Source organism: Dendrobates tinctorius, unplaced genomic scaffold (assembly GCF_039654945.1).
Source record: "Dendrobates tinctorius isolate UK_male_01 unplaced genomic scaffold, ASM3965494v1 ptg000160l, whole genome shotgun sequence".
NCBI classification, from domain to species: domain Eukaryota; kingdom Metazoa; phylum Chordata; class Amphibia; order Anura; family Dendrobatidae; genus Dendrobates; species Dendrobates tinctorius.
In genome coordinates this window covers 12992198-13007857 of record NW_027361827.1, presented here as the reverse complement: position 1 = coordinate 13007857, position 15660 = coordinate 12992198, and the positions used below count along the sequence as shown (strand labels likewise).

General features: G+C 44.3%; 1 protein-coding gene across 1 annotated transcript in view; it reads right to left on the bottom strand.

Annotated features, from left to right (window-relative positions):
- The window catches only part of MELK (maternal embryonic leucine zipper kinase), an 81130-nt gene that overhangs the window by 41804 nt on the left and 23666 nt on the right, over window positions 1-15660 (bottom strand). The window contains exons 5-11 of the mRNA XM_073549657.1: window positions 10704-10847; window positions 10521-10589; window positions 5445-5537; window positions 3439-3537; window positions 3285-3353; window positions 2983-3081; window positions 2624-2710 (exon numbers count right to left, since the gene is read on the bottom strand). Of these exons, the coding sequence (XP_073405758.1) occupies window positions 2624-2710; window positions 2983-3081; window positions 3285-3353; window positions 3439-3537; window positions 5445-5537; window positions 10521-10589; window positions 10704-10847 (660 nt within the window). The remainder of the gene's footprint in view (window positions 1-2623; window positions 2711-2982; window positions 3082-3284; window positions 3354-3438; window positions 3538-5444; window positions 5538-10520; window positions 10590-10703; window positions 10848-15660) is intronic.

Below are 15660 nucleotides of genomic sequence, written 5' to 3'. Positions count from 1 at the left end.
CAAATTTCCATTTTTTTCACAAATAAACGCAAGTTATTTGAATGAAATTTTACCACTAACGTGAAGTACAATATGTCACGAGAAAACAATGTCAGAATCACCGGGATCCATGGAAGCGTTTCAGAGTTATTACCTCATAAAGGGACAGTGGTCAGAATTGTAAAAATTGGCCCGGAAGTTAACGTGCAAACCACCCTTGGTAGTGAAGGGGTTAACAGTGGAAACCCCCACAAGTAACACCATTTTGGAAACTAGACCCCTTTGGGACCTTATGTAGATGTGTATTGAGCACCTTGAACCCCCAGGTGCTTCACAGACGTTTATAACATCAGGCAAAAAAAAAAAAAATAAATAAATAAATAAAACCACACACACACACACACACACACACACACACACACACACACAAACACATTTTTCCCCCCACAAAAATCTTTTTAGCTACAAATGTTGTGTTTTCACAAGGGCAAAAGGAGAAAATGGACCCCAAAACTTGTGCTATTTCTCCTGAGTTCATGATACCCAATATGTGGTTGAAAACTACTTTTGAGGCAAAGTGCAAAGCTCAGAAGGAAAGTAGCGCCATATTACAGTGTAGATTGTTGCACTTGTTTGAGGGTGCCATGTTACATTAACTGAGCCCATGAGGTGCCAGAACCCCTCATAAGTGACCCCATTTTACCAATTAAACCTGAATGAATTCATCTAGGGGTGCAGTGATTATATTGACACCACAGGTGTGTCACAGACTTATAACATCGGGCAGTGAAGAAAAACGATTTACACTTTTACCACCAAGAATGTGTGTTAGCCCCAAGTTTTACATTTTCACACTGGGCTATAGGTAAAAATGGTACCAGAATTTGTCCCACAATTTCTGCTGAATGTAGAAATACCTCATATGTGGCTGTACAGTACTGCTTTGCCATAAGGAGAGTCAGGAGGGACAGAGTGCTATTTGCCTCCTGGAACGCAGATTTTACTAGACTAGTTTGTGGATTCCATATGAAGAGCCCCTGCGTGCTAGAAAAGCAGAATCACCCCATAAGTGACCCCATTCTGAAAATTATAACCCTTTGGGAATCTACTGGAGTAGTGACGATTTTGACTCCATGGATATTTTTCCAGAAACAGGCAGAAGTGGAAGTTGCTGAGTGAAAATTGCAAACTACCGTTGTAGTAACCAGTAAGTTATTTCCAGCCCGTGCTTCTGGAGACATGCACCTGTAAATTAGGCAGGCTCTCTTCACTACAGAAAAGTCATTTCGCTTTTCCATAGCCTTTGTGCTACCAGTAACATGGAAGCCCCCCTATATTTCCGTTAACAAATGACAGACCCGAGTGGCAACTTGCCTTTTTTGTGGATTTAATTGAAGCTTTTATTGGGAACATTTTACATAACATTTGGGATCATATTTATCTGGCACTCTATGCTGACCACTTACTTTGGGGTGTCCATCTAAATCTACGAGTGATGTGATTCAGATGAAACCCTCAATGCATCCATTCACTATAGTGAGGCAGTAGAGATAGTGTGGACCATCTGGCCTCTGTTCCACGATGTCCTTTTTCAGAAGTGCACAGAACTGTGACCATAGGCACTTTTACGCAATCCTAAAAAAATGGACACTTCTGGATCACAGGGCCCATGGTGTCCACAGTGCCTCCATCTTCCTCATAGGGAATCTTCAGTCAGAGGTTTGGTCTGAATCATGTACAGTGCCTTGTGAAAGTATTCAGCCCCCTGGAACTTTTCAACCTTTTCAGTTTTTGAATTTCCACAAAAATTTTAAATAACCAATAAATTTCATTCAACTTCACAATTGTGTCCCACTTGTTGTTGATTCTTCACCAAAAATGTACATTTGGTATCTTTGTGTTTGAAGCAGGATATGTGGGAAAAGGTTGAAAAGTTCCAGGGGACCAGAATACTTTCGCAAGGCACTGTATTTCAGAGATTTACACGGAAACCCAGGTGTAAGTGCTCAGCATAGAGCACAGGATAAATGTGCGCAGAGCCTTACTGCGATCTTTGGGAAGCAGAATGGAAAAAAAAAAAAAAAAAAAAAAAAAAGGGCCTAGCATGTGAAGAATTGGTTTTATTTTCACACCGTTCCTCATGCGGTGTAAGTGATTAGGTGACTGTTCTTCGTGTTGGTGCGATTACAGTGATACCAGATTTAGATCGGGTTTTTATGTTTGGCTGCTGTCACACACACTAAAGGACGCTTTTTAGTGCGAAAAATATTTTCTTCATCACATTTTGAGAGCTATAATTTTTTTCATATTTCGGCCGATAGGCAAGTGAGGTCTTGTTTTTTGCGGGACGAGCTGACATTTTTATTGGTACCATTTTCGAACACATGACATTTTTTGAAATAAAATATTATATATAACATACACACACTTTTTTTTTAATAAATGGACAAGTCTTAATTTTGTGACATCTGTATAAGCCAGTGCCAACTTTGGAAGTCCAGAGTGTATGAAAGCCCTACGGAACATTGATAATCAGCAAATCTAGTCCTACTGTGATACAGAAAGTGAACCCAGCACAGTACATCTATAGCAGAGGATTATTCATGGACACAAGATGAGAAGTTCCTGAAAAGCAAGGAAATACCTCAGAGATCAGTTGAGACATGCCTTCTTTATGGAGCTTGAAATATACAGATAGCTCTGTAATGCAATCTTCATCCATGTATCCAAGCTAAGGACAGAACAAACAGATAAATCATTTTAATGACCCATTTGTGAGAAAGTTTGATATACAAACCAACAAGTGTTGAAAAAAAAAAATAAATAATAAAACGCATCCTAGGTTAATATTGGGAGACTGCCAGGTTTAAAGGGATCTGGATATGCCATAACCTTATGATTAGTGGGAGTACGACAACTGTTACCCCGATTTAATAAATCTAGTTAACAGCCACATAACTGGACATTAGCAGATGCCAGAAGTTGTTCAATAGGAACACTCACAGGGCATTTACTGTACCATTCCACAGGACAGGGGTAACCTTGAAAGAGCCATGGGTGTCTCAGAAGATGCTTCACAGAAATCCTTTTTTTGGGATCCACCTACAGATAAAAGTACTTTAGGTGTGACACTAAAGACATACAACAACCACTTATTGTCATACAATATTCACTGCCAGACGGTGGCCAATAGCTGCAAGACTCTGCAGGTAAGCCAAGATCTTACCACCTCATGCAGGCCTCATCTTGGCTGCTGCAAGGTGTAAAATCTAGCCTAAAATCATGTGAAAAGATCCCGTCATTACCTGAAGCATTTGACTGAGCAGAAGCACACTTCCGGGCGAAAGCCATTTTGGGATTTCATATTTACCTCTCTACAAAAGAGGAAAGAAAAACAGAACCTTAAAGAAATGAAACACAAGTTAAAAGTGGACTAATACTTATAAGAAAATAGCTTACCATTATCTTTTTATACAAGAGCATCACATTGTCATTGTCAAATGGTAGAAAACCGCACATTAGTGCATACATCAGCACTCCCATGCTCCATATGTCCGCCTGGAAGCATACAAGGTTATTAATGCGTGCCATGCTATTGGCTCCACAACATCTAGATCTATGGCATGGTGTATTCCAACCACATTAAAAGGGAAACTATCAGTGAATTCATGCTGCCCAAACCACATTCAGCATGAATCAGAGCTTGATTGCACAATTGCAGCTAGGTAGATTTATTTTCTACTAGCTGAAGAGCCCAGCTTTGCCTGGGCATAGTAACCAACTGTGGTTAGTTATAACAGTTATATTGCACATAAAAATATTTCACATCATATATTCAACACTACAGATTTGCAACACAAATTAACTAAACAATTACCCAAGTATTGATAGTATTTTATTTTCAGCTCATTCACGATTTTTCCTTTCGGTGCAAAGATGAACAGATTTTTAGCAGTTCCAACTCTTGAACAAATCACGTAAAGTTGACCATGAGAAAAGCATGGAGATTGCAAATCGATCCCTACTACTTTCAAGGACTGTCCCTGAGCATTGTTAATGGACATTGCAAATAGCAGTTGAACTGGAAACTGGAGGCGTTTAAAATAAAAAAAACAAATCAGATGGATGGAATGAGTGGAATGAAAATGTCCTGTCCTGTGTGATAATGACTGCTGAGCTGTGCATCTAATCCTATCCTGTGTGATAATGACTGCTGAGCTGTGTATCTAATCCTATCCGGTGTGATACTGACTGCTGAGCTGTGCATCTAATCCTATCCTGTGCGATACTGGGCTCCCCCTGCAGTCTGTGTCAGAGGGTGGTTTGTGTTGGCACGGTAATAAATTGTGTTATTTCCAGCTTTACAGAAGGACAATAACACCATAGAAATAAGAATAGTAGGCCTCAGTTACCACAGCTGTCTACAAAGAAAACTGTTACTGATAGCAACCAATCACAGCTCATTTTTCATCTTTTAAACAGGTCTGGGACAGCATGGCGAGTTTTGAGTGGCGACTTTTGTGTTTCGACTTTTACGTGGCGAAGTTGGTGTATGTGTGGTAAAATGTGTACTAAGGGTGGTATATGTGTTGAAGCACGTGGTAGTGTGTGGCGCATTTTGTGTGTGTTCATATCCCATGTCAGGGCCCCACCTTAGCAACTGTATGGTATATACTCTTTGGCACCATCGCTCTCATTCTTTAAGTCCCCCTTGTTCACATCTGGCAGCTGTCAATTTTCCTCCAACACTTTTCCTTTCACTTTTTCCCCCCCATTATGCAGATAGGGGCAAAATTGTTTGGTGAATTGGAACGTGCAGGGTTAAAATTTCACTTCACAACATAGCCTATGACGCTATCGGGGTTCAGATGTGCGACTATGCAAAATTTTGTGGCTGTAGCTACGACGGTGCAGATGCCAATCCCGGACATACATACACACTGAGCTTTATATATTAGATAAAACGCCCCAGTGTTTCAGAGGAAACAGTTTGAAAAGACAGCCAGGTACATAGTGGGAGATGTGACTAATCCACTATTCACAAGTTTTTGTAATCACAGTAGATTCCATCAGTGAGATCAATGAAAGAAAGCAAGATGTGTGTCATGATCTAGGAGAAAGTCTGTCCTTCTCACGAAGGGGGAGTGTCTGCCTTTTTTTTTTTTTTTTTTTTTTCTCCCCTGCATGACAGATCCAGTTTATGATTGGTCAACATTATGTAGGGGGGAAAAAAAAAAAAAAAAAAATCCACACCTCCACTGAAGAATCTGTTAATGCACACTTTGTCTTAGTATAAACCAGAATCTAAACTTTACAAGCAAATATCTCCACAGCAAAGAAAAAAAAAAAATTGAATAGAATGTCGTTTTTAATTAATCTGTACAGCCAGTGATAGAGGCAAATTTAAAGAGGACCCGAGTGGTATTAACGTTGATGACTTCCAATGTTTATGTCCCGTGACCTACCTCAGATCCTATGTAAGCTTTTCCCTGTACAAGTTCTGGAGCTGCATATGCTGGGCTGCCACAACAGGTCATCAAGTGATAATCCATGCCACCCTATACATGGAAGATGAATGCAAAATGAAAATCAAAATTAAACACACTTTAAAGATGGCAGTGTTCCTTATATTTCAAATGGGTTGTCAGTTTTTTTTCTTGCTAGTAGTCTGCAGACTTCTGAATCCTCACCGCACACAAAACACAGTTAAACCCCTTTAGTGTGTGTGATTGCTCAAGAAAAAAAAAAAAAGAAAAAAAAAAAAAAAAAAAAAAAGTAAATGTGTGGTTTAAGGACTACTTGTGAAAATATCTTTGCCTGGAAAAGATAAACATGGGAATGTACATGGAAAGACTTGTCCTTGGAAAAACTTTTCCTTTCCACCTGTGATTGAGGTTATTGTATATATGAACTACTGTATGAATTAGACATGAGGCATCATGTGCAGTAGAGCCTCTGACACCCTTTGATTCTAGTAGTTCGGAATCCAGATTGGGGCAATATATAATATATACACACCTAACAGATTTGGGCAGATTTCAGACAATTTAGTTGCAATCATCTTGAGTAGCAGTAGAGGGTGCAAGTGTTAACAGAAAAATATATATTGCTAAAAGAAAAAAAAAAAAAAAAAATATATCACATACGGAGAAAAGCGGTATTTCAAGGTTCTAATGAGGAGTCGTACCGACGTATCTCAAGCATAGGTGCTCCTCTTTAGTCAGTTGGGAATGGAAAGTAGCTGGGAGCAGCCGTAGCATTACACCTTGACCCGTGCTGCCAACTCAGGGGAAGACAGTCTCCCATAAGTCTGCTGGATTGTCATGAGATGCAAAAGTGTGAAAAGCAAAAGAAATTAAGTTGGGGCAATCCGTTTAACGAATCCGTTAAACGGATGCGCTAACGATGAGCCCCAAATGGTATATTTTTGCGATCGCGTTAACGCATAGTTGCATTGCGTCTGCCTGCTTTAGCAATAGAGTTCTATGCAGAATGCTTCCATTCGCCGTAACGACCCAAAAACGTGGTAGTCCATATTCGAAGGTGCGTCACAAAATAACGAGTCATCGCTAACGCATGCAGATTTTGACATTTGTTATGCTAATGGAAGTCAATGGATGCGTTAATGTAGTGACCCGGTCCAGACTGGGTATGTCCCTTTAAGTAACCCTGGACCGCGAGTAGCTTTTGTACACCTCTACTCACCCCTATGTTATCCTTTTACTGTTATATGGTTTAAATGAATCCATTACTCACTAATCCCAGGATGTACAATACAAAATAAAATTGTGGTACAGTGTTAGCCACAAAAATAGATGTAAATACTTATGTCTCCCAAAAAAATTGAGAAAAGTATTCAAGGTGTGATACCTTTATTGGCTAACCAGAGAAATATTTGCAAGCAAGCTTTCAGGGCTCAAAAGTCCCCTTCATCAGGCTAGATTACAAGCGTAATCTAGCCTGATGAAGGGGCCTTAATCAGGAATGTGTTTAGAGCCATTAGCCTGCACTGCTGGGGAGTTGAAAAGTGAGCAGTGCTATACTGTGGGGGAGGAATAGCATCTTCGTGCTGTCACAGAGCTGCTGGAATAGTTCGGCTCCCATTTTCGACAGGGTCATGGACGCAGACGTAAAGCTGAAGAAAGGAAGTCGGAACATGGGGTTGGCAGTGAGACATTAGTGAACCAGAGTTGTGACTGGATGTGGTCCTAGACGGATGAGGATGAACACAAAACTAAAAAGAACTGGGATACAAACTGGTGTGCATACAGCATGTAAGCGCCTGTTTACACTGATCACTGAACAGAAAAAAAAAAAAAAAAAACAACAACACACAAGACAAACATAAGTAAATACTGTTCAGTAAATAAAAAAACAGCAACAGTGCATGAAAGTGATTGATGACTTTTGCATTTTTTTAATCAAAATTAGGTAAACTAAAGTACCCTATATTGTCATGCACTATTGCAGCTTATTTACTTCAAAGTATTTACTTACTATGGTTTTTTTTTTTTTTGTTTGTTTTTTTTAGTGGAACAGGAGCTGAATAAGCATAGCATAGCCTCTGGCATTGCAATCACCCCCTGGAGGGTATCGAAAACAGTGCCACCCCTTGTTCTGGAGCGGTCCTTTTGCCAGAAAGGTCCACAGCCTGAGAATGAGGTGCGCCCGTGTGGTCTGGCAAAGGCAGCCAACCTTTTCCCTGGAAAAGAGCAAGATGTGGTTCCACAGACAGGCCCAGACTTTGTTCTCTGCCCTGGGAAGGGCAAAGAGGTTAGCTACCCTGCTAGCAGATCTATCAGTATGCCATCAACTGACTCCTCCATCTTCTCTTCTAGAAAGATAGTGATCACAGCCATTGCCAAGTTGATCGCTGAAGTGGTAGTAGTAAAAAAAAAAAAAAAAAAAAAAATATAATAATAATAGATGAGGAGTGGCCAATGGTCTGTAGGGACAGCATGAAATTGGATGACATGGACCACCAAAGACCCATGGGTTGGTCCCGTCATTTGATAATGAGGTGGTGTATGGATTCATAAAAGAATGACATACTAGACGCATTGTCTATATCAGTCTCTCTGTCAAGCAACGCTACCTGCCCTCTCACCTGCATAGTCTACAGCCGAATGAGTGAAGTTCCTAAAAGAAAAAATGGGCCCATACAATGGTATGCGGTGGACGTTTCTTGTTTGAACCTGTGGTCCAATAGAGCAGGGATGACCCGGGAGGTAAAATCCTTGCCTCAGAGGGTTGTCCCCTTCTGCTGGTGTCCAGGATGGTGACCAATGCCACTATACCAGGATGTGGGCCCAGAGGAGTACCCTGCTGAATAGAGGTCAGACTCCCGTTCCTCTAATCGAGGAGCTACTGGAGGGGTACACCAGAGTTTACCTGTCCCAGTAACCAACCCTGTGTTTTACATGGCTCAGGGCACACATGCAGCGGTGTACATCTGAGAGGAAGGGCATGAATTTAGAAGACACCTGGGAGCGAGAAACTAAATTGAGGCAGAAGCGAAAGGAGCTAAATGTTGCACCCCATGCCTCAAGTAGTTCAAGGCTCCAAAGGAGCAAAAACCAGCGAGCCCAAAACCAAGTTTTTTTTGCCGCTTTTTCTCCTGGATTACGAGGTGTACGGGTCCCTACACCCTTCTTTATGAACTGAGCCATATCCAGGGATAACACTGCATTTTATGTATTGTGCTGCTGTCCTAAAGGACTGTTTATGAGCAAATGGACTGTGCTTCTAACCTATGGACAATCTTCAAATTGATAGACTGCATTACTCTTGTTCCGGGGGTCCTTACAGAAAGGACCAGACCAATCCTATGGACTGTTATCGGATTAACATACTTTGAATATTGCTGTACCAGGGTCGTTACCAAGAAGGATTAGGCCAACTATATCTTAAAGGAGAAGATGTTCCAGAACTTGAGTTTTTTTAAAAAAAAGCATTATATATTGTGTTGAAGGTTTTGATGGCTGAGGACGACCATCATTAAAGAATGGATAAGTGTAAGGAAGTAGAGGTGCTGACCACAACCACCCTTAAAGATGTGCTATGATATAATGCAATTGCACTGCTTAGATATGACATTTGCTATTTAGTAATTTGCACGTACTTCAATGGGGAATATACAGTTAACAGTTGAGACTAGCCAAGAATAGGAAAGGCTATGAGCAAGGACAAAAGACTACTTCCTGATAGTGAGTTAGATAGAGTCCAGTGTTCAGCAAAGACACGCCTAGCCTCTGACAGTTGGCAGACTAAACATGTGATAGTATGTTGTGTGTATAGAGGAAAGCTCACAGGGCACTAAATAATAAAGTTCTAAGGATTACGAAAACGTGAGGCGCTATATGACAGCCCAGGTGATTTCTCTGGCCTACGTTCCAAATGGTACGGAACTTAACCCAGGGAAAGCAGAAGGGCCACTTAAGGAGACCAGATTGTATCAGCATGACTTTAGCAAACAATTATCTAGAGTGAAAAGCTCAAGTGTGTATGGATGGTCACCATATTAGTACTAAAAGAGAACCTGAAGCAGGATTGTGCACAGTAACCTACAGATAGGTCAGTGCAGTTATACTGATTAAAATGAAAACTTTGTTAATGAAATCTGTCTTGCGGTTGTTTAATCTTCAGTTTTGAGTTAATGATATGCTCGTGCTTCGGGGCGGCCTGTGTGGGGGAGAAGTGGGGGGTCCTCATGTGATGCCTGCGCAGTAGCAGCTATCGGCATTCTGATAGATGCAATGGCGCCCTCTTGGAGGAGGCTCCTCCCCTTTATGGATTCATGCGTTTAAGGTGATATGGTGAATACCTAAGCATAGCACCACATAAAGATGGACCCCCACAGGTCTGCCCCAAAGCACGGGCATATCATTAACTCAAAACTACAAATACAGATTAAAAAAAAAAAAAGCCACAAGACAGATATCAACCAAGGTATCATTTTAATCAGTATAACGGCACCATCCTGACACTGTCAGTAGGTTACTGTACACAATCCTGCTGACAGGTTCCCTTTAGACTCTTATGGAGAACAGGGAATCTTCAATGTGAAGAGTCGTACAGACGTATCTTAAGCAAAGCGGTCCTCATTAGTCAGTTGGGCCGCGTGGCCCTCTCAGTCTCCCATAACAGTCTGCTGGATTGTCATGAGATGCAAGACTGTGAAATGAAAAGAAATGAAGTATTATTAAACGCAACTATGAAGTGTCCATACCTGCATAAAGCAAGAGAAACCTTTGTGAAGAAGTGTGCCTATTATCTGACGTACATAGTTATCAAGTTCATGTTAAGTAAAAAGACTGTTGGAGTGTCCTTCAATTCATTCCCTAACATCTGGTCCTGGCTTGTCTTATTTAGCAGCATCATGCAGTCTGCAGAGGCATATCGCCAAGGTAACAAGAGCGTGCACCCACTCACAACCAGGACCCCCCCCCCCCCATTTTCAAGTAGCGTGCCGGGGCATGAAACACGAGTATCTACCCTACTGCTTCCACCTCACACCATGATGCAAAAAGACATTTGCATACCTTTGGCCTTGCGCAAAGTCCAAAGTCTATTAGTTTCAAGTTCTGATCCTCATCAATAAGAAGATTTTCCTACAGAAGAAGAAATAAGAATGGAGAAGTGCAGAATAGATACCCTCCTAAAATGCTATAATATTAAATACATATACATACGGTAATTATATAAATTTTCAATTACACACTCACTGGTTTTAGATCTCTATGCGCATATCCTTGGCTGTGAATGTATGCAACAGCAGACACGATCTGCCGGAAAAACACCCTTGCTTCATCTTCAGAAAGACGGTCTTTTGCAATAATGTAATCAAATAATTCTCCACCAGGACAGTACTGCAATAGAAAACAACTAGTGATTCAATGGTCATAATGTTGGCATACACACTAGGAGTGCACAACTTTTTCGGTCTGAGGGCCACAATGTCATATTTAATGAATTCAAAGGGCCGCAGTAAAGCTTAAAGATGCACTACCTTTTGAGAGGTTTAATGGCATATCTAAAGTATAAGCCATAAATGAGATGCTGGTTGCAACCCCAAGACTCCAACATATCTGGAAAATTGTGGTGCTATCCCCCCCCCCCCCAATCAGTACTCTAGCAAAGAGGTGACCTTGCACACGTGTAAATTCTCTCCATTGAAGGTGATGGGTGTTGTAGCTATTTTAATTTCACAATTCCCTTAAAACAGAGTAAGTGCTGCATGTATAGGCAGTCAACACTAACCCACATATGCCTGTGCGGTGCTAAACGGGGGGGAGAATGATAGTCTATGTCTGCGGGACTCCGATATGGGTACTCTGTGCTCAATTTCAGCTTATCCATACATGCGCCCAAGAAGGGTGCCATGTTCCCCCCCCCCCCCCCTTACATGGCCACTCTGTTTTACAGAAGGCTAGTGCCACATAAGCAATGGAAGAGGGGTGGGGGAATACATACTGAAGACAAAATAGACGCCACGAAAGGACCAGTGCATCCGTCCCAATGGCCTCTGGATCCCGGGACTGATTTATGAACTCAGGCACCTTGGCGTTTAGTATTGAAGCCATCAGATCCACATCCAGAGTCCCCCAGCGATAACAAATCTGTTGTAAGACAGCTGGATGATGTGATCAATCTCCTGAGGCAAGGCTCCGACGGCTGAGGAAGTCTGCCATCCAGTTTTCCACACCCATGATGTGAACCGCTGAGATGATTGAGTGGGTCATCTCGCCCCATCGGTTTATGTATTCCACCTCGCACATCACCACCTTGCTGCGGGTGCCCCCCGACGATTGATATACACCACAGCCGTGACAACCCGCCAGGAGGTGACGTAACCGCCGCAGGGTCAACCGAATCGCCTGAAATCTATATGGAGTTAATTGGAAGCCGCAACTCCCGAGGTGACCAGCGCAAGCTGCAGAGGACGGAGGTGTAGATGGGCAATGGGAACAGCTTCCATCGCTGCCACCATCTTGCCAAGGACCCGCTAGACGAATCGATGAGTGAGGAAATTGGCAGGAAAATTGCCTGGGTTTTGCGAATTCCCTTGCTCGGACTTCTGAGCCGGAGCTCCCTCTTGTGGTTACTGGGAGTATTGGAGCTGGCCAGTTTGATGGAAGTTTGCCACCTGACGATGATGATTGGGAATCTGGGATTACTAGCTGGGAGCATACAAGTGAGCAGGCTTCCCTTAGTGGTTGCTGGTGATTTCCTCCTGGTGCATTTTGAGTTCTTCTGTCTCCTGCCTGATCTGCATGGTTCAGTTAAGCGATTCTTTTGCATCTGATCTGGTTGTGCCTTTTTTTTTTTTGCTTTCTGCTTTGTTGCGAGGGTTCAGCGTACTCCCTGCTGGGGGCAGTGCTGGGCCCCACTCCATGTGTTACAGCTTGTGTCAGTTTGTTCAGTCCCCTGTTATGTTAGGGGGGGGGGGGTCTGCAATCCACTGAGTTACCAACCTCTCTGGCCTAACCTGTTCCTGCCATCCTCCTCGGTGACCCGTTCATAACACCCAGGCTCCCGGTTGAAGGGCTATGACCTTGTCTCAAGGGAGAATCACCAACCCTCAGGACATGTCCAGGGTCATTTCAAAAAGGGGATATCTGCTGGGCTGGGACAGGAGAAGATTTAAGTTTATCAGCCAGCCCAGGTGAGAAAGTGTATCCAACGTGATACGGACATACTCCGTGCAGGCTTGGAAAGATTGGCCCTTGATTAGAAAGTCGTCCAAGTATGGCAAAATGACCAAGCCCCGAAGAGTGCAGAATGGACATGATGGCAGCCATGACCTTTGTGAACACTCTAGGAGAGGTGGCAAGGCCGAAGGGCAATGCTGCAAGTATTCCCCGTGGGACGTCAAAACATCCCAGATATCGATGGATGCTAGGAACTCCCCCCTTCTCCATCGAAGTGATGACAGAGCGAAGAGACTCCATCCTGAAGTGCCAGACCTTGACAAACTTGCTTAGGAGGTTCAGATCCAGAATGGGCCGCATCGCTCAGTCCTTCTTCGGAACAATGAATAAGTTTAAGTAGAACCCTTCGAACCTCTTTCTAGGACCGGAATAATGACCCCGTCTTGACGGCTTGGTAGAAATTCGGGCTGGTGCCCCTGCCTCAGGAGGGGAAGAGCCGAGCCGGAGGGCAGGAGAAAAAAAAAAAAAAAAAACCCACACACCACCACCTCTGTTGTATCCAGAAGACACCAGGTCTGAGTCATTAGTCATGGACGACAGAGCCAGATATGACGAAATAGGAGTAGGTGACCGCCTACTCTGCTGGTGTCGACCGGATAATTCCGCGAGTCATAGGGCCAAGAATCCATGGGACCTGGATCCCTTAGACCTAGATTGCTTGGGTCAGCTCTTCCATGACTGGTTGATCTCATATGAGACCTGGGGACCCCTGTCCCCCCTAGAGGGAAACGTTCTGATCCGGAAGAGGTGGTTGCATTGAACCAACCAGGATTGCTGCAAACGTGTTGCTGGCGAAAAGGCTGCCTAGTCTTCTGCTGGGGGAGAAATTTACATTTTCCCCCTGTGGAGTCTGAGATATGGCGATCCAGCTTCTCTCCAAATAAACGACCGCTCTTGTACTGTACTGCAGAGAGGTTAGGGACTTTTTAGACGCAGAGTTCCCTCACTATTCCCTGAGCCAGTCTGATGGTGATGGAGTTTGAGGCTGCAAGTGCAGCACAATTAGCCGAGTCCAGGGAAGCGTGCAACAAGTATTCCCCAGCCAATGAGATCTGATTGGCCAGGTCTGCTGCCTCTGGCGGAAGGTCACTATCCTGACTAGTTTTGGTCAGGGTATTAGCCCTAGAGACCATAGCTTTAGCTACCCAGGCTGTGGCAAAAGAAGGAGAATGCGCCAAGCTTGAGGTTTTGAGAAAAGCGAACAGGCAAGATTCTGACGGTCCATGGGGTCTTTAACTGAGGACCTGTCGCTTAAGGACAGGAGGGTTTTGTTGGCCAGGCAGTAGACAGGTGGATCAACTGGAGGGAATTTGGCCCATTCCTTCTGCAGAAAAAGGATATCTAGCCTCAATAGGCTTCTGACCTGCGACACGTTTGTCTGGTCGCTCTCTATGCCGTCGAACTATGTCCTGGAACTCAGGATGGTTGGAGAAAACCCTATGAGGACATTTAGTCCTCTTGAAGGACACCGCAGGATACGGGACCGAATTAGACTCCTCGTCAACCTTTAAAGTCTGATTGATGGCCGAAATGAGACTGTCCACCATCGCCTGATAATCCGGTGAGTCTAGAACAAGGGGCATGTCGGAAATCGTACTCTTAGTCATGATCACTGCAAACCAGAGGTGAGGGAGCGGGAAACTGAGCCCACAAATGTCAAGGTGCAAGAAGGCCTGGGAGACGTGCTATAGGCCCGTTTCCTAGATGCCTGTGGAGTTTTTGACTGAGAACGGCCCCTGCTGGCTGACAGTTCCAGTGAAGTAACCTTCCAAGACAGAGGGACCTTGGAGAGACTATTGCTTTGGCTAGTGATGCCATGGACTGCGACAATGACGAAGCCTACTCAGGGGGACTAGGTACACTGGGTTCAGTAGCGGCAGAGGGCTCCTGAACGCATTTGGGATCACAGGCTTTACAGAGTGGTGTACTCTGTCCCTATAGCAAAGAAGTCTGACAGGTGATACATGAGGTGAAAAACACTGTCTTGTTAGCTTTCTTGGATGTCTTAGAGACATGACGTACCCCACTGTATGTTCTTGATCCTGCCGATATGCTCCAATAGGGAGGACCGTGGCTTGTAAGCCTCTAGTGACTACTGCAAAGAAGGGCCAATGAGTGTTTCTGCCGCAGCTGAGATCTTACCCAGGTCCTGTGTCCCAGTGATAGCGGTCCTCCCGATGCGCTGTGCTGCCCGCACGTGTAGCGAGCCAGCCGGGTGGATAAAGATGGCCGCCGGCGTGTGACGTGCACAGAGAAGTCTCGCAGTATGCAAGAAGCACCAAGTCGTGGGCGGAGGTACTGCCGCGACATCACAAAATGGGGGGCACTTCTGGATTACAGCCAGCAATAGGCTCAAGCCAGGAGGCTAAATTTCCGCCGACGGCCAGAACGCAGCCGGGTGGAAAGGACATGCGGGAGCCCTCCGCCGGCGATACTGACCCGTTTAACCAGACGTTTGTGGCCCGGACGCACACCCAGCCCATTTTACCAGCGGTGTGCGTCCCGGCATGAAGCCACCGCAGGAAAGAGCTGAAGCGCAGGACCAGGGCTCCTCTCCCAGGTCAGCTGCTCTAGTTTGGACTTTGCAGGGATCCTCCATCCACGACTCCGTTGTCAGGGAGGGGGAGAGGGACCATCCGCCTTTCTTCCATTGCCGCTGTTTATCGGAGCGATGCAGTAGGGACCGCATGGATGCCGTTAAGTGCCTCTGGACATCCACGGGGTTAACGCCACGAGGATGGGTCAGGGATGTTGGTCCAGCACACAAAAAAAGCCGGTCGAGCCTGGATGCAGAGGTGAGGGGGGTGTACATGGAGGCGACACTCCATGTTCCCATCTGTTGCCGGAGTGGGGAAAGCGGACCCGTTGCCCTCTAAAAAAAAAAAAAAAAAAAAAAAAAAAAGAAGATCTCAAGTCTACCGAAGACAAATGATGCAGGAGGGGGGGGGGGGTACGTGGAGGCAACACTCCA